General features: G+C 39.0%; 1 protein-coding gene across 12 annotated transcripts in view; it reads left to right on the plus strand.

The window, feature by feature from the left end:
• The window catches only part of mpp7a (MAGUK p55 scaffold protein 7a), a 459,090-nt gene that overhangs the window by 379,998 nt on the left and 58,685 nt on the right, over positions 1 to 20,407 (plus strand). For all 12 annotated transcript variants that reach the window (XM_059972009.1, XM_059972017.1, XM_059972012.1 and 9 more), the window contains one exon: positions 16,559 to 16,729. In XM_059972009.1, the coding sequence (XP_059827992.1) occupies positions 16,559 to 16,729 (171 nt within the window). The remainder of the gene's footprint in view (positions 1 to 16,558; positions 16,730 to 20,407) is intronic.

Here is a 20,407-nt window from a genome sequence, read left to right on the forward strand (position 1 = left end):
GGAGGGGGAGGGGAAAATGCGAAATGATAGGAGAAGACCGGAGGGGGTGGGGTGAAGCTGAGAGCCAGATTGGCAAAAGGGATACCGAGCTGGAGAAGGGAAAGGATCATGGGACGGGAGGCCTAGGGAGAAAGAAAGGGGGAGGGGAGCACCAGAGGGAGATGGAGAACAGGCAGAGTGATGAGCAGAAAGAGAGAAAAAAAGGAGGGGGGCGAAAACTAAATATATCGGGGATGGGGTAAGAAGGGGAGGAGGGGCATTAACGGAAGTTAGAGAAGTCAATGTTCATGCCATCAGGTTGGAGGCTACCCAGCCGGTATATAAGGTGTTGTTCCTCCAACCTGAGTGTGGATTCATCTTGACAGTAGAGGAGGCCCTGGATTGACATATCAGAATGGGAATGGGACGTGGAATTAAAATGTGTGGCCACTGGGAGATCCTGCTTTCTCTGGTGGACAGAGCATAGGTGTTCAGCGAAACGGTCTCCGTGTCTGTGTCGGCTCCCACATTGGGAGCACCGGATGCAGTATACCACACCAGCCGACTCACAGGTGAAATGTCACCTCACCTGGGAGGACTGTCTGGGGCCCTGAATGGTGGTGAGGGAGGAAGTGTAAGGGCAGGTGTAGCACTTGTTCCGCTTACAAGGATAAGTGCCAGGAGGGAGATCGGTGGGAAGGGATGGGGGGGATGAATGGACAAGGGAGTTGCGTAGGGAATGATCCCTGCAGAAAGGGGGAGGGGGAGGGAAAGATGTGCTTGGTAGTGGGATCCCGTTGGAGGTGGCGGAAGTTACGGAGAGTTATACATTGGACCTGGAGGCTGGTGGGGTGGTAGGTGAGGACAAGGGGAACCCTATCCTGACTGGGGTGGTGGGCGGATGGGGTGAGGGCAGATGTGTGGGAAATGGGAGAAATGCATTTGAGAGCAGAGTTGATGGTGAAAGAAGGGAAGCCTCTTTGTTTAAAAAAGGAAGACATCTCCTTCGTCCTAGAATGAAAAGCTTCATCCTGAGAGCAGATGTGGCGGAGATGGAGGAATTGTGAGAAGGGGATAGCATTTTTGCAAGAGACAAGGTGGGAAGAGGAATAGTCCAGGTAGCTGTGAGAGTCTGTAGGCTTATAGTAGATATCAGTAGATAAGTCGTCTCCAGAGATGGAGACAGAAAGATCAAGAAAGGGGAGGGAGGTGTCGGAAATGGACCAGGTAAACTTGAGGGCAGGGTGAAAGTTGGAGGCAAAGTTACTGAAGTCAACGAGCTCAGCATGCGTGCAGGAGGCAGCGCCAATGCAGTCGTCTATGTAGTGAAGTGATTGTAGTGAATTCTGCTCCTGCCCCACCAAACTCATTTCTGCATACCTTGACACTGTTTTATCCCCCCTTGTTCAATCCCTTTCCACCTATGTTCGTGACACTTCTCATGCTTTGAATTTTTTCAATGATTTTAAGTTCCCTGGCCCCCACCACCTTATTTTCACCATGGACGTCCAGTCCCTATATACCTGCATCCCCCACCAGGAAGGTCTCAAAGCTCTCCACTTCTTTTTGGATTCCAGACCTAACCAATTCCCCTCTACCACCACTCTCCTCCATCTAGCGGAATTAGTTCTTACTCTCAATAATTTCTCCTTTGGCTCCTCCCACTTCCTCCAAACCAAAGGTGTAGCCATGGTCACCCGCATGGGTCCCAGTTATGCCTGCCTTTTTGTTGGCTTTGTGGAATAGTCCATGTTCCAAGCCTATACGGGTATCCGTCCCCCTCTTTTCCTTCGCTACATCGACGACTGCATTGACACTGCCTCCTGCATGCATGCTGAGCTCGTTGACTTAATTAACCTTGCCTCCAATTTTCACCCTGCCCTCAAATTTACCTGGTACATTTCTGACACATCCCTTCCCCTTTCTTGATCTTTCTGTCTCCATCTCTGGAGACGGCTTAACTACTGATATCTACTATAAGCCTACAGACTCTCACAGCTACCTGGACTATTCCTCTTCCCACCCTATCTCTTGCAAAAATGCTATCCCCTTCTCGCAATTCCTCAGTCTCTGCTGCATCTGCTCTCAGGATGAGGCTTTCCATTCCGGGACGAAGGAGATGTCTTCATTTTTTAAACAAAGGGGCTTACCTTCTTCTACCATCAACTCTGCTCTCAAACTCACCTCTCCTATTTCCTGCACATCTACTCTCACCCCATCCACCCCACCCGGGATAGGGGTTCCCCTTGTCCTCATCTACCACCCCACCAGCCTCTGGGTCCAACGTATAATCCTTCGTAACTTCCGCCACCTCCAATGGGATCCCACTATCAAGCACAGCTCCCCCCCACCTTTTCTGCTTTCCACACTGATTGCTCCCTATGCGACTCCCTTGTCCATTCGTCCCCGCCATCCTTCCCACCGATCTCCCTTCTGGCACTTATCCTTGTAAACAGAACAAGTGCTACACCTGCCCTTACACTTCCTCCCTCACCACCATTCAGGGCCTCAGACAGTCCTTCCAGGTGAGGCGACACTTCACCTGTGAGTCGGCTGGTGTTTTATACTGCATCCGGTGCTCCTGAACACTTTCGCTGAACACCTACGCTCTGTCCGCCAGAGGAAGCATGATCTCCCAGCGGCCACACATTCTAATTCCCATTCTGATATGTCTATCCATGGCCTCCTCTACTGTCAAGATGAAGCCACATTCAGTTTGGAGAAACGACGCCTTATATTCCATCTGGATTTCTCTAACTTCTGTTAATGCCCCTCCTCCACTTCTTACCCCATGCCTATTTATTTATTTAATTTTTTTAAAAGAAAATTATATATATTTTTATTTTCTCTCTTTCCCTTTCACAATAACTCCTTGCCTGTTCTCCATCTTCCTCTGTTGCTCCCCTCCCCCTTTCTTCCAAGGTCTTCCATCCTATGATACTTCTCCTTCTCCAGCCTTGTATCCCTTTTGCCAATCAGCTTTCCAGCTCTTAGCTTCATCCCTCCTCCTCCTATCATTTCGGGTCTCCCCTCCCCCTCTCAAATCTCTTACTATCTCTTTTTACAGTTAGTCCTGACAAAGGGTCTCAACCTGAAATGTCAACTGTACTTCCTCCTATAGATGCTGCCTGGCTTGCAGCTTTCCACCAGCATTTTGTGTGTGTTGCCTGTCTTTGAATATTTTGTTCCCCATTCTCACCCAGCTCCTCATGTTGTTCATGTTGTCCCTCAGCTTCTATGTTCACACACAGCATTTAAGGCTTATCAGTTCCAAACTGTCTTGAGGCCCGGCTGCTGCAAACAATGCATGAAGCAGTATGATTCGGCTGTCACTGGCAATCTACCATCAGACTGTAGATCTGGAGTACAAAGCTCTACTCCATTCTTCTAACAACACACACAAAATGCTGGTGAAACGCAGCAGGCCAGGCAGCATCTATAGGGAGAAACAATGTCGACGTTTCGGGCTGAGACCCTTCGTCAGAACTAACTGAAAGGAAAGATAGTAAGAGATTTGAAAGTAGGAGGGGGAGGGGAAAATGTGAAATGATAGGAGTAGACTGCAGGGGATGGGGTGAAGCTGAGAGCCGGAAAGGTGATTGGCAAAAGTGATACAGAGCTGGAGAAGGGAAAGGATCATGGGATGGGAGGCTGAGGAAGAAAGAAAGGGGGAGGGGAGCAGCAGAAGGAGATGGAGAACAGGCAGAGTGATGGGCAGAAAGAGGGAAAAAAAGGGGAAGGGAAATAAATAAATCAGGGTTGGGGTAAGAAGGGGAGGAGGGGCATTAACGGAAGTTAGAGAAGTCAGTGTTCATGTCATCAGGTTGGAGGCTACCCAACCGGTATATAAGGTATTGTTCCTCCAACTTGAGTGTGGCTTGATCTTGACAGTAGAGGAGGCCATGCATAGACATATCAGAATGGGAATGGGACGTGGAATTAAAATGTGTGGCCACTGGGAGATCCTGCTTTCTGGCAGTTAGGGTTGTGAGGGTGAGACTGGTAAGAATCAGGATAGGTGAATTAGAAAATTTTGTCAGCAGTATTGCTGTACTGGTTCTGTATCAGTGATGGCAGTTTCCAGATTTTTGTGTTGTGGCTGAGCATTGCATGACAGCAAACTGCTGTTTGATTTATTTCATAATAACAGCGAGAAATCCAGTGTTCTTGACACACAATCTGTGCCAATATCACTTAATGTATCACATATCACCTTGATATGCCCTTGTGGATTGACTTGTGTATAACTCCACTTCCCCACTACATAAGTGACACTAAATGTACTGTCACTAAATGTTAACTTAGCAAGTCTTTCACTTTCAAAGACGAGCAACAGGCAATAAACATAATCTTAATGGTATCACTTGAACTGTGGCCATCTTAAAAAAATAATGATTTATGAATCATTATGTATGTCAGCATTGTTTCACATAATATTAATGTGTGTGGAATAGAGTTTGCACTAAAAGACAACTTTTTATTTTATGACATCATGTATTTGGACTCCTTTCAATAATCTTTTGTAAATATTAATCTTATTTCTTCAGCAAGAGCTGTGATAATTGATGAATTTATTATATGAATTGCACCAACTGATCATTTAAAATTAAATTTGACTTTTGTTTCTAGTAATTTTTTCCAATTAATGATTTGATTGAAAAATTAGATATGGTAGTCAATATCTTTTCTGAAATTGAGATTTTTTTATATTATAGGTGCTATATTAAGAAACACATTTCAACGTAATATATTGTACTGTATATCATTTACTATTTACATTAGTTGGGCATTCTTTTATGTTATGATACAGTTTTTGTTATTCTAGTTACAGTGTTAGCTCTGAAAAATCTCGTGCAGAATATTTTAATAGTAAGAAGATTATGTTAAAGTCTCCACAGTAAATCCTGCATTTTAATCCTGACACTTTCCATGTACTGTCAATAAATTTTAAAACTTTTTAAACTTTCAAATAAGTTTTAAAACTTTAAAACTTATTTTAACTTACTTTAAAACTAAATTTTGAAACTTTCTTCATTTACTTTTTATTTCTTGCATATAAATTGATTCAAAAATGTGTGTGATTTCTGAAATGAAAGAGGACAAGTAGAATTATGAGCTCTGGAAAAGGGAAACCGAGATGGAGTTATCAGGATTCCAAAAGTCGTTTGTCAAAGTGGATAGTTTCTCGTCATTGTCTGCTGTTCTGCACTTTCCAACCAAAGATGGCAAATTGAAGTATTGTAGGGAAAACTCTCAACAGTAACTTTAATTTGACTTAGGCTTTATTAATGTTGTCTTTAGACATCAAGTTATTGGCTAGAAAAAAAGCAAAATACTATTGATGTAAATTTGAACTGTAAATAGAAATTTCTATAATTGCTCAGGGGGTCATGCTGTATTCATGGAATAAGTAATTCTTTCATCAATACCAGAAAGAGTTTGAGATGAAACAACTTTTAGATACAGAACAAGGAGGAAGATAAAGAAAGAGGAGAGCTCATCATATAGAAGTAATGGGATAATTCAAAGAGCAAGAGATGATAATGGAATAACAGAAGAGGTAACTGAAATTTTTGAATTTAACTGTGAGCCCAGAAGGCTAGGAATGTGCCTAGGAGGTGAGATGGTGTTTCTTTTGTATGCATATCGGTGAGCTTTGTTGAAATCACACATAATCCATAATGGGAACAGGTCAGAAAAATAAAGTGAGGGCTGGTCAAAAGTTTCAGAATTGTGTTCATAATTTGAAATCTGATATGTGGTTATATTGATTTGGCCTCCAATTATGAACAGTGAATATGGCATACTAAGTTGAAAGAATTCCCATTCCATGAGCAATTGATTGTTATTATCTACATTTGATGTAACATTAGTGTCGAAAGTGTGTGTGCAAGTTTTTCTATTTTGCTTCCAATGACTATTGCTATAATAAACAGGTATCAAATTTTCTTGCCATGTTGTCAGTTCTGTATCCTATTATTTACAGATAAATGTATAAGGAAACTGTATTGGTGTAACTAAATACTGTTTGCTGGATGAGCCAGGATTCTGCAACACAGAAGTGGATATTTGAGGAACACTCAGGGTGATCAAGAGGAAATGGAGATTATTGCTCTGGCCTCTGCAAAAACAATTTCAGCCTTTATGTTCTTGCATTCCCTTCTTTTAACATCTACCTTTTGGAATATAACAGTTTGAACTAACATCAAAGGAATATCAAACACCATTATTATTTAATTTCCAATAAATTTTGATTATACTGTACTTATTTTCCACTTATAGGATAAGTGAGGTTGAAGAAGAGTGAAGCCTGTGCATTAGCATAAACATTGTAACAATTTAACCCAGTATCAAGAAAATGTGCACATCTGATTTTAATTATATTTGCATATCCAATCAAATAGTTAAAGCAAACCACCCAATTGATTGCATATTCTCAATGTACTGCAGATGTTGCTTGGTTACCTTGTGGTAGTCAGTGAAGACAAATAAATCCTTTTTCCTTTAGCAGTGTCACCCAACCACTACCTTCCCTTCAGCAACATTTTAAATTCATTTATTCTTTACTTCCCAATGACAGTGCAGTTATTGTGCAACTCAAAATTCTGAATTATTTTTGAAAGACTACTTCCATTTTCTGTATGTTCATTTGAGGAGTATACACTTAATTATAGTTAAGCTGCATATAATTGTAGAAAGCTTTAAATGTAGTGGATATGTGAAAAGTACGGCATATTTAAATGGTACAATAGGGTATCCACGCCTGAAAGGAGTATCCACGTTGGCCCCGTGATTGCGTGGGTTTCCTCTTGGTGCTCTGGTTTCCTTCCACTGTCCAAAGATGTACCAGCTGGTCATTGCAAATTGTCCTGTGATTAGGCTGGGATTAAATCGGGAGATCTCTGGGTGGTGGGGCTTGAAAGGGCCTATTCCACGCTGTATCTCAATAAATAAATTAAACTGAATACTAAAGTAATCAGGTCATGAAAGTAAGCACTGTTTATAGTTGATTGTCAATGTTAGAGCAGTTTTGTTAAACTAAAGTGAATGGATGCTGTGTCTGCATTATTCATTACATTTCTTAGCTTTACTCATCAAGATGAGGATCAACATAGGAGCTGAGAAATGGCAGTGAGGAACTCTGTCGAGTCAATCCCATGTTTCCGATGCCTGGAAAATTGCAATTAGCTGGCTCATTGTTCAGAAGCCATGCATCCTGAATAAGCCAAAAAATAATTCAGGACTGGTCTGGAATGAACATAGGAACATTATTACATTATAGGAACATCCCTTCAGCCCACTATATTGTAAAAAAATAATTAAACTAGTAAATAAATACCTAAGTAAATTAATTCCTCTGCCTAAACAATGCCCATGTTGCTCAATTCTCTGCATATCCATTTACCTTTTGAAGAGCCTCTAAAACACCTGCTGTGGAAACATGTTCCCTTCCATTTATCTACTATTTTCTTTGATGTCTGCTAAAGTACTTTTGTCCAATTATATATTCTAGCTGTCTTGTGACAACTTCCCTCCGCCCCCCACGCAATGGTTTTGGTGTCCTGTTTTAACAAATTAATGTTTAGAGTGTTACTATTATTGTTTTTCATTTTCATAATTATTACCAAGAGCAGCTGAGTATAAGGCAGTTAGATAACGGGTTCCCTTTAATTGTGTGATAAGCAGTCTTCATGAGATTTATTATGTTGAGTGTGCTTAATTCACTAGTCATCTTGTCAGATTGGCATCATTGGCCTTATCATTACATTTTAAGCTATTTTTTCAGTGCTATGGTTTTTTCTGGCTAAAAAGAAAATCTACCTGCTAAGGTGTAAGTTAAAAATCCTGTTTAGCGTGTGAAGAAATGAGAGCTTTACAGTTTGTGTCTGACTGCCATTCACTGTTGAATGGGTAACACAGAAACCTATCTGATCATTTATCTTAGTTGTTATTTTTAGGATTACTGCACTCTGTGTACATTTTGCCTCGTTTATCTCAGAATTGTTGAGCATTATAAAGCAGATGTAACCCACTTCAAAAGTCATTTGCTGGATATTGGGTGCCTCAGGACATCCTGAGGATATAACATGTATTGGTTATCCAGCTGAAGCAAAACTCTGTTTTCAACACCAGGGTATTTTTTTCAAATATCTGTTACGATGTTAAAATATATTTTAAAAAATGCATTTTTAAAGTGTTCATTTAATATGGGGTTTTTGTGGATTGTACTCTTATGTTGGACTGACTAATTTTGAATGGGAATGGGGTTCTTACATAAATGGCCATGTATTTTCTCGTGGGGTGCCATGTGTACACTTATACTAAAGTCACTACAGTGCTCTTTTTCTTTATCAAAAAGTAGATCATTTCTGATTTATATACTTAAATTTCAATCAGCTCTGATATATTTGGAGTCCTTATTTGATCTTTTCCAAACTGCATGGATGGTGTGGTTTGTGTTAATCTAAGACACAAGTACATGCTCTTGTTATTGCAGAGTGGGGAACTGTAGCTGTGTCTGTACAGTTGTACCATATAATGCATTTGTAGATGACAAAAAAATTGGTGGAGTTGTGGACAGTGAAGAAAGTTGCTAAATGATACAGCAGCATGTAGAACAGTTGAGCTAAGATGGTAGCACAATATTAATATGCAGCAGCCTCTCCGGAATCTGGATTTGGGGATTACCAAACGTTATGTGAATTTTCTGGTGTGGTCTGTTCTGTCATGTGCTTTTGTGATATCATTCTGGAGGAACGTTGTCTCATTTTTTTAACTGCATTGCATTTGTGGTTTCTAAATGACAATAAACTGGAACTGAACTGAGTTGCATACATGGGCGAAAAATGGCAGATGGAGTTTAATCTGGGCAACTCTGAAATGTGAAAGGAATAGACACAGTGAATGGCAAGTCCCTTAGGGGCATTGTCATACTGAGGGGAGGGATTTTGGAGTCCAGGACAGTATGATAGTTTGTTAAAGAAAACGCATGGCATGCTTGCCTTCATTGATCAGGCCATTGAGTATAAGAGTCAGGAAGTTATATTGCTGCTATATAAAACTTTGGCTCAGACACATTTGGAGTATTGTTTTCATTTTTGGATTCCCCCCCCCCCCCCCCCACCCCTTACAGGAAGGATATGGAGTATTTGGATATTTGGAAAGGGTGCAGAAGGGGTTTACTGAGATTGCTGGTTTAGCCCATTAGCTATATTGAAAGTTGGACAGATATGGATTTTCCCTAGAACATCAGAGGCTGAAAGGAGATCTGATCGAAGTTTATTAAATTATGCGAGCTGTGGATAATGTTGATGTTTTCTTTCCCAGAGTAGAAATGTCAAATACCAGAGAGAAAGGTTTTAAAGTAAGAGCAGGAAAGTTTGAGATATCTATGGGGCAAATTTTTACACAGATTGATAGGTTCCTAGAACATACTTCTAGTGGTGATGGTGGAAACAAATTGTAACATTAAAAAGATAAATGAAATCAGAATTTAAGAGGCATTTAAACAGATACTGTACATGAACAAGAAGGGAATGGAAGGATATGAATCATGTGCCTTCAGATTGGATTAATTTCACTTAGTTTCGTGGTTGGCACAGGCATCTTGCTTTGAATAGGCCTGTTCTATGTTCTATATGACAGCAGTAACAAAGCACTTTGCTGTTTAACACATCGGTAGATTCTAGATATTCAACTCATGTCTAGAATTTAATGGGAGTTATTTTGTAATGTACCAGCAATTAGATGCACCTTTCTCTTCGAAGATTACCTCTAACCAAAACCTGAACAGTTTCCATTTCCTGCACTCTGAGTAGGGTTTACAAATTTAAGCTAATTTATACCATCAGGACTTGTATTGAAAGTTTCCAGACTTATTTTGCGAGTATCTTATTCGATTGTCAGATGCAATTGCCTCAGTCTTACCTGTCTGAACCAGATTCAGATTATGATTCTAAAGGTGAAAGTATATAGTGTCTTTAAAATCTTTAAAATGTATTCACCCCCCCCCCCCCCCAGAAGTTTTCATGTTTTATTGATTTACAACATTGAATCACAGTGGATTTAATTTGTTTTGTTTTTGACATAGATTAACAGAAAAAGACATTTTCAAAGTGAAAACAAATCTCTACTAAGTGATCTAAATTAATTACAAGTATAAAACAAAAAAGGTTGCCTAAGTATTCCCCCCCTTTAATATGACACACCAAATTGTCACTGGTGCAGCCAATTGGTTTTAGAAGTCACATAATTAGTTAAATGTGGATCACCTGTGTGCAATCACCGTGTTGCAATTGATTGTAGTAAAAATACATGTGTCTGGAAGCACTAACTGCTGGTGAGTCAGTGTCCTGGCAAAAACTACACCATGAAGATAAAAGAAAATTCCAAGCAACTCTGCAAAAAGGTTATTGAAAAGCACAAGTCAGAAGATGAATACAAGAAAATTTCCAAGTCCCTGAATATCCCTTGGAGTACAGTTAAGTCAATCATCAATAAATGAAAAGGATATGGCACAGCTGTAAATCTGACTAGAACAGGCCATCCTTAAATGTTGAGTTAACGTGCAAGAAGGGAATTAGTGAGGGAGGCCACCAAGAGACCTATAACAACTCTGGAGGAGTTACAAGCTCAGTGGCTGAGATGGGATAGACTGTGCTAACAACAACTGTTGCCTGGATGCTTCACTAGTCACGGTTTTATAGGAGAGCGGCAGAGAAAGCCACTGTTGGGGGAAAACCTCACATGAAATCTCAGCTAGAGTTTGCTAGAAGGCTTGTGGGAGACTCTGAAGTCAGCTGGAAGAAGGTTCTATGATCTGATGAAACCAAAATTGAGCTTTTTGGCCATTAGACTAAACTCAGTGTTTGCTGTAAACCAAAACACACCATCATCAAAAACACATCATCAAAAACACACTATCACTACCATGAAGTATAGTAATGGCTGTATCATTCTGTGGGGCTTGTGAAGGTAGTGGGTAAAATTAATGCAGAAAAACACAGGGAAATCCTGGAGGAAAACCTAATGTAGTCTCCAAGAGAATTGCAACTTGGGAGAAGATTTGTTTTCCAGTAAGACGACCCCAAGCATAAAGTTAATGCTACACAGGAATGGCTTTAAAAACAACAAAGTTAATGTCCTGGAGTGGCCAAGTCAGAGTCCAGACCTCAATTCAATTGAGAATTTGTGGTTGGACTTGGAAAGGGCTGTTCGCTCACAATCCTTGTACAATCTGACAGAGTTTGAGCAGTTTTGTAAAGAAAAATAGTTAAAAAATTGTAGTGTCCAGATGTACCAAGCTGATAGAGATCTATCCACACGGACTAAATTGTTGTCAAAGTTGCATCTACTAAATACTGACTTGAAAGGGGTGAGTAATTATGCAATCAATTATTTGGTGTTTAATAATTTAATTAATTTAGATCACTTTGTAGAAACCCATTTTCACTTTAACATGAAAGAGTCTTCTGTTGATCAGTGCCAAAAAAGCCAAATTAAATCCACTGATTCAATGTTGTCAAACAATAAAACATGAAAACTTAAAGGGGGGGGGGGAGTACTTTTTATCGGCACTATGTGTGTATTTAAAAATAGCTCAAGGTAGATTTATATGGGACACTGGTTTCTCTCTAGTTAATTGCATTGATTTATAAATTCCAGTTTTAATCTCTGCCTTTGAATACTGGTAACATTAAAATCCCTTTGTAACAGAAATATTCCAACACATTCAACAATAAAATATGTCTAAGTTAATTTTCACAAAATGCCTTAAAGTACTTGCTTATCCTTTGTAATTAGTAAGGGAACAGCTAATTGTGTGTGAGTCATGAGTGCACTCTGCTCTGTTGATGGGTCCTGACTTGAAGCCGTAATTCTGCAGTGCAAGTATTAATCTTCTTCAATCTGACATTCTTTACTTGATCAGATGCAGATGTGTCTAATATTTACCATGTATTCTCTGTTTTCCCATAAATTATATAGAATTTTTATATTGTTGATGGAGCTATTTTCCATGTTTAGCAGTTTTTCAGGCACTGTATGTAATCCCTTAGTCTTAGTATTCATGACTGAAGTCAGTTTCCTTGTTTTGTCTATTATGTGTAATTTTGGAAAATTCCAGCAACAGTTTCAGCTTTAGAACAGATTTTCTTGTCTATATAGGTTTCTGTATAATCCTGTGTGATGAAGTAGGAAATGCCCCAAATTAATTAGTTTCTCTTGTCCACAAGTTGAGTTACCGAAACAGTTGTTTTTCACCTTTTGTTTTTCATTCGAGATCTCTAAATTAGACCTGTAACTTGTATCAGTAGATAGGTTGGGTGTTTCACTAACTAACTTTTATGTGAATCATCTAGATAGTTTGCTGCAACAAATTAACTACAAACTAAATGTTATTTTCAAAGTATTATAATGCATTGATTTTAACAACATTATCAACATCATTTATGAATGTAGTAGAGATCAGCTGAAGGTGCAAAATTTCAAACTGCTCACACAAAATGCTGGAGGAATTCAGCAGGCCAGGCAGCATCTATGGAAAACAGTACTGTCAAAGTTTTGGGCTGAATTAGGGTTCTGAAAGAGGAAGCAGTAGAGATCGTGAAGGCATCTTTTCAAAATCATTGAACTCTGGCATGGTGCCAGAGGACTGGAAAATTGCAAATGTCTCTCCACTTTTGGAGGAAGTCAGCAGAAAGGAAATTATAGACCAGTTAGCCTGATCTCAGTGGTTGGGAAGATGTTGGAATTAATTGAGATGAGGTTATGGAATATTTGGTGACACAGGGCAAGATAGAACAAAGTCAGCATGATCTCTTTAAGGAAAAATCTTACCTGACAAATCTGTTGGAATTCCTCGAGGAGATTATATGTAGGATAGATGAAGGGGATGCAGTGGATGTTACATATTTGGAGTTCCAGAAGGCTTTTGACAATGTGCCATAGATGAGGCTGCTTACAGAGTTAAGAGCCTGTGATATTACAGAAAGGTTACTTGCATGCTGAGCATTGGCTGTTTGGTAGAAGGCAGTGAGTAGTAATAAAAGGATCCTTTTCTGGTTGGTATGCAGTGGGTAGTGGTGATCCACAGGGGTCTGTGTTGGGACCACTTCTTTTCAATGATTTAGATGATGGAATAGGTGGCTTTGTTGCTAAGTTTGCAGATGATACAAAGATTAGTGGAGGGAAGATAGTGTTGAGGAAATAGGTAGACTGCAGAAGGATTTAGACAGATTAGGAGAATGGGCAAGTAAGTGTCAAATGAAATTCTATGTTGGAAAATGCACTTTGGTAGTAGAAATAAATGTGCACACTGTTTTCCAAATGGGGAGAAAATCCAAAAATCTGAGATGCAAAGGGACTTCAGAGTCCTAGTACATAACACCCTAAAGGGTAACTTACAGGCAGAGTCGATGGTGAGGAAGGTAAATGCAATGTTAGCATTGATTTCAAGGGGTTTAGAATTCAAGAGCAGGGATGTGATGCTGAGGCTTTATAAGGCACTGGTGGAGCCTCACCTTGAGTATTGTGAACAGTTTTGGGCTACACATCTAAGAAAAGATGTGCTGGTATTGGAGAGGTTTCAGAAGAGGTTCACAAGGATGATTCCAGGAATGAAAGGATTATTATATGAGGAACATTTGATAGCTCTGGGTCTGTACTTACTGGTATTTAGAAGGATGAAGGGGGATCTTATTGAAATCTTTCAAACGTGGAAGAGTCCAAGACAAGAGGGCACAGCCTCAGGATAGAGGGGGGTCCATTTAAAACAGATATGGAGAAATTTCTTTAGCCAGAGGATGGTGAATTTTTGGAATTTATTAACACAGGCAACTGTGGAGGGCAGGTCGTTAGGTGTATTTAACGCAGAGTTTGATAGGTTCTTGATTGGACACGGCATTAAAGGTTACAGGGAGAAGTCCGGGGAGTGGGGCTGAGGAGGGGAGAAAAAGATCAGCCATGATTGAATGGTGAATGGTGGAACAGACTCAGTGGGCCAAATAGCCTAATTCTGGTCCTTTGTCTTAGGGTTTTATGGAAATGTCTTCTATACTTTTTCTATAAATGCTACCTGGCCTGCTCAGTTCCTCCAGCATTTCTCTCTCTGCAAAATTTCAAGATTATTTTACAAATCTATCTTCTCACATATTTGATTATTCTTAGTTTGGAAGGGATAATTTTGTGTACTTTGTATTTAGAATATCCCTTTTTTTTAGAAACCCATTATCAATGTTGAAGATTCCAGGTCACTGTGCCAACAACTGAGTTCAAATCTGCTTCGACTGTGTTAAATCTGCTACCCTCGAAAGTCACAATGCTCACTACCTCAGCAAACCTCCATTATATCTCTGTGCACTTTCCGTTATGTTTATTTGTTGGTATTGACATGTTAATTACATGTCACTTCTACAGATAGTACATTGATGAAACTTTCATCTAATAGTGTAGTAGAGTGTCCCTCTGTTTCCAGTGACTACTTTCTATTCCTGAAATTACTAAATAAATTTAGCATGAAATTCTTTTGTTTTTTTTTTCTCCCAGAGATAAGACATCTAGACCCTTGAATTCCTTATTTCGTCTATCTCTTTATAATAAATCATATTTCCCTGTGCACACAAGTGAAAGAGTACTATTGCTTGTAGGGTCTGTCAATTCTTAGATAAGTTGTATTGACAATCCATTTCATCAGAAAATGTTAGGACAAAATAAGAAATGGAAAGAATTGAGTTGCATTATTTCTAATTCAAAAAGTTTTCAAGTACAGTGGATTCCAGTTAACTGGAGCTCATTGAGTCCAGTACATTTTGGCACAATTGGTAGTCCCAATTATCCAAAGTTTCATGGAAGTTGTTAAAGAGGTATAAAAACAAAGATAATCTACCCTTTAACTGAGTTGCAAATTATGTATTCAAATAAAATATAGAACAAATTTGAATACTACCAATATTACTACAGTACTATAAAACTGTGTATTAGTTCGTAATAGTTACTGATAGAGGAATTCATCGGAAGTATGCTGGTGTATTCATTTGATTGGCTGTAGATTAACACCTGGTGCAGATAATGGACTGCCTTCATTGCCTTCCTGAATGAAGTAATGTCATAATCCAAAAGTAAATTTCATGGCATCCTGTGTAGTCACTAACTCAGTTTCAGTTGTGTCATCTTCATCACTTTCCTCATCTTCATGTTCTCCAGCTTGGTGTTTTGATAAAATGCTTTTGATGATTGCATCCCCAAATCTTCATTTTCATTGCAACATTCAAGATGATTATCAATACCTTCAACTTCTGCATGAAGTAGTGAAACTGTTTTATTTTCACTCCTGGCTGTTTCTGACATCTGCAGGCTTGAATGCTTGAAACTGCAGAAAGCAAAACAATTCTGAATGGTCTTGCTATCTATTTCTCACCAACTTTCACTCACAAGCTGTACTGCCAATCAATCAATCAATGAATAAATAAACAAACAAACCCTTGCATTCACTTCCTTGTCTGCTGAAGATGATGTTAGTAGATTTTCTTCAATTGTTCTGAGAACGTGGTTCACCAACCTTGTGTGATACAATGTCTTTGATTTCCCACATCAATTGGCTGCACCAAGCATGTTGTTGTATTGGCAGGCAGAAATCCCGGCTGGATGTTTCTCATACATTGGGGTATGCTGCACAATTGTCAACAAGCAGAAGAATTTAAAGTCAACATTTCAAAAATTTATCAAAAATTACTGCTTTTTTGAATCACTGTCCATCAGCCCAAATGGATATCAGCACAACTGTTTAGTCTAAACACAGTGTAGCGTCTAACAAAAGTGCATGTGACTATCTGTCTTCTGCCCCAGTTAAGGGCATAATGTCTCAAAAAAGCAAAAGGAATCCCAGCTATTTTCTCCGTTTGTTTTTGTTAAGAGTTGTTCCAAATAAGTGGCTGCCATGATTAACCAATGGCCCAATTAACTAGAATCCACTTTATTTGTGTTTCTTATGTGTCATATGATCTAAATGATATCATGATTGGATATAATTTTTTTTATCATTTTATAACAATTTGTTGTTTCATTTGTGTTAAAAGTAATGTTATCTGTAAGTTGAAAGTAAAAGGATTCTGGCTTGAACTTCCAATCTGGATCATGTTACTTGATGTATAGTTCATAGCAGAAACAGTAAATTTTGTTGAATTCTACAATGGTATAACAGATCGTACATTTTTTTTCTCTAAAATGTTGAATCAGATAATGCATGTTATATTAAATCTGCTGATGGCACAGGCATTCCCTTTCCTGATTTATTTTATATTAAAATTAGGTATTTAAGTTTGGCTTTAATGTTGTAGTGAATTTAATTTTTGTGTCTATTCCCCTATTTGATCTGAGACTTGTATTCATCTTTGACTTTTCTTACAAATTTTTTTAGAACTCTCATAAACATCTGCCATGTGCCCTAAGCTGTTTTCAGTATTCATGTAAAAATCTTAATCGGCAATTGTAATGAATAACAAAATTAGCTTCAGTAATGCTGAATATATTCTGTATCACCTCTTGGTCATCAGAAATTCTCACCAATTTTTAATTTTTACAGCTGGTCTCAGAAGAAGTTTTCGATTGAGCAGAAAAGACAGAAAAACTAATAAGTCTATGTATGAATGTAAAAGGAGTGAACAATATGACACAGCAGATGTTCCAACATATGAAGAAGTTGTCTCTTATCAGCGTCAACCAAATGAAAAATACCGACTGGTAGTTCTCGTTGGTGAGTAGCATTTTAAACTCTCTGTATTTTGCTGCACAAGCTTGATTTCTCACATAGTAAAATGAGTATTGTTATAAGCATTTTGTTGTCTAAAACTGATCACTCGCATTTTTGTATTGTGATGAACTGTCTGCTTTAAACAGCCAACACACGTCAGAAAATGCTGTCTCATTTGGTAACCTGATAATTTTTTAAAAATCTTCTTACTAATTATGATGTTACTTTTTATCTTTTTGTCAATACAGCTTCACTTGGTTTAATTTTTTTTACAATCTATCTTTGCAACTTAGAGATTAAATTTAAAATCTATGGCTGTATGTACATACTTTCCAACTATCCACCTAAATACCTAATCTCTGGCATCATGAAATATCGGTTATCGTTTGCCCTGAACTGCTCGGTTGCAATGGTACACAGTAAAAGATGCCAGAATATTTCCATAATGAGTTATGTTAACAGATGCTTATTTTTACTTGGAATGACGGCCTTATCCAGTGCTTTTTGTTTGGCTTGCTGTTCATTCTACTGCCTATCCTCGGCTGTAATCATGTAATCAATGGCATTTAAATTGTGAATGTGTTACATCTATTATATTACATCTGTCAATTCTAGACCAGTGAGTCTTACATCAGTGGGTGGGGAAATTCTTGGAGAGGATTCATTGAAGCAGGATTTATAAGTATTTGGAGAAGCACAAATACTTCTTGTGAGGGGTAGGTCATGTCTCAGAAGCCTGACTGAGTTCTCAGAGAAATCACAAAACAAATTGATGGAGTTAGAGCTGTGGATGTAGTTTATATAGATTCCCCATGGAAGGCTCATTTTGGCTAGCTGACAGAAGACAGAATGTGATACAGGTCGACCTTCACTAATCCGACTACCTGTAATCCGGTTCCTTCGATAATCCGGCACTGATTTCAAATTTTCTGCGCAACTGTAATTTCAAATTTCCTGGGCCACTGTACCAATCTGCTGCGCAATGTTTTGGTTGTAGTAGATCTGTTCAACTGTTGGCCCGCTCTTGTAAACACAGACGGGATTCCTGCTTGTTTTCCTGCATTAATATCATTTGCTCTTTTATGGCCCCAATTATGGCCCCAGTGAGTAAAGCAAATGCACCTCGTGCTGTGAAACGAAACTACAGCACATTATCCATTAACGATAAGGTTGAACTCTTGAGAAAACTGGACAGTGGTGTATCAGTGAAAAGCTTGTGTGAGTGTTACAACATTGGCTCTTCCACAGTACGATATAAAGAAACAGCAAGAAAAACTGCTACATTTTTTTGCTGATAGTGGCTCAAAGAAAGAGATGTACGTAAGAAAAACAATGAAAGATGGAAGAAATTCGGAACTAGATAACTAGATAAGTGCTGATAATGTGGTTTAATCTTCATGTAAGTGAAGTTATTGAACTATCTGGAGATATGGTGAAGGAGCAAGCAAAAGTGTTTCATGAAGAACTAGGACTAGATTATGAGTCACTATAGTGAAGGCTGGCTTCATCGGTTCAAGCAGAGTCATGTCTTACAGTTTTGTGCAGTGTGTGGTGAAAAACGTTCAGCAGACAAGGAAGCAGCAGCAGAGTTTGTTGAGGAGTTCGCTGAGTTAGTCTCCGATGGAAAATTAAGCCCGAGAAGGTGTACAATGGTGATGAGACTGCTTAGTATTGGAGATGTACACCAAGAAGAACACTAACAACAGCAGACGCAGAATTGCCAACAGGGTATAAGGCATCGAGGGATCGTGTGACTTTGCTAGGCTGCTGTAATGCTGCAGGAACCCACAGATGTAAGTTACTAGTCATTGGCAAAAGTTTACGTCCCAGGGCCTTCAAAGATATGACACAATTTCCTATAATTTACCATGCTAACAAAAACGGATGGATTACAACTAGCATCACACTAGAATGGTTTGAAAATGATTTTGTTCCCGAAGCACGAGCTCACTGTGATTCTGTTGGCTTTCACCATGACTGCAAGATAATGCTTGTTTTAGACAACTGTTCAGCACACCCGAAAGCAGAACTCCTGGTTAAAAAAAAAGCAATGTTTTCGGTATCTTCCTGCCACCTAACTGTACATCATTAGTTCAACCCCTGGACAATGGTATGTTACATTTGCTCAAGTCAAAGTATCGTTCCCTGTTTATGAGGTGCCTTTTAAGTGCAGTTAATGCCAGCAGACCGGTAAAGGAATCTATAAAGGATTTTAATATGAAAGAGATGATTTACTGTGCTGCTAATGCTTGGAGGTCTGTAGAGTCATCCACACTGAAGAATGGTTGGCATAAATTATGGCCAGGTTTAATGTTTGAGTCTGCACCTGGTGAAGACATTGGAAATGACTTTACAGGCTTTAGAGTTTCCAAGGAAAAACAGATGATACGTAAATTGCTTTCTTTATCAGTGATGACAATGTTGAAGAATGGATGAACATAGATGAGGATGAGCCTACTGTTTATCATTATACTAACTCGGAAATTGTGCAGATGGTTGTACATCCAGAGAAGGAAGATATTGGAGGAGAAAGCAGTGATGAAGATGAGGAAGTTGTAGCAGAGAGACTTTCTATTGACAGGCTAATTAAGTTGACAGGTGAATTGCTGAAAGGATTAGAGCAACAATGTTTTATAACTGAGCAAGAAATAATGAGTGTTTATATGCTGCAGGATAAGCTAATCAGAGAGAGACCAAAATATATGAAACAGCTTACCTTGGAAGATATGTTCAAAAAATTGCTAGAAAAAGTGCAGCGGGGGAGCTAACACTTCAAAATCCAGTGCCATCAACTTCTGCTCTCCCAGATGTGCTGCCACCAACATCAACAGTTTTTGAAGAAACTGTTGTGACAGTTTCAGCACCAGTTCCTGAAGCTTCACTCATTTTTCAAGATGCAGATGTTGATGATCCTGACAACCCCACATTTGCAGTAACTTTGTCTGAAGGTATATTAAACATCTTACTTTAGAAGCGGAAGTGCTCAACTTTTCTGTATAAGTTAATTCCTGTACATTTACTGTACCGTTTATTTTATCTGTGCCTGTACAGTATATTACTTTATTAAAATTTCACTTGCTACTCATTTAATATTTCTGTTTCATTATTATCTAACTTGTACTGATTTACATTATATTTTACAGGTATGATGAGGCGGTTAGCTATTGCTTAATGTGATCCTTCTGTAATCCAGCATTTCCACTAATCCAGCACTCCTCAGGTCTCAATGGTGCCGGATTAGTGAAGGTCGACCTGTAGTAGATGGACCGTATTCTGCCTGGTGGGCGGTTACTAATGTTGTTCTGCAGGAGTCTGTTCTGGGGGCTTTGCCCTTTGTGATTTTTTATAAATGATTTGGATGAGAAAATGGACAGATACATTAGCAACTTTAGAAAACACGAAGGTTGGTGATGTTGTGGATAGTGTTGAGGCTGTCTTAGATTAAAACGGGACATTGATAGGATGCAGAGCTGGGCTGAGAAGTGGCAGACGAAGTTCAATTGAAAGAGGTGTGAAGTGATACACTTTAGAAGGTTGAATTTGCATTTTGAGTGCAAGTTAATGCTGGGAATGTTGGCAGTCTGGAGAGACTGAGGGATGTTGAGACACATACCCATAAACCCTCAAAGCTGACACACAAGTTCATAGGCAAGTTCATAGGTTCATAGGTATGTTGACCTT

The sequence above is a fragment of the Hypanus sabinus genome, chromosome 6, assembly GCF_030144855.1.
Source record: "Hypanus sabinus isolate sHypSab1 chromosome 6, sHypSab1.hap1, whole genome shotgun sequence".
In the NCBI taxonomy this organism is placed as follows: Eukaryota; Metazoa; Chordata; class Chondrichthyes; order Myliobatiformes; family Dasyatidae; genus Hypanus; species Hypanus sabinus.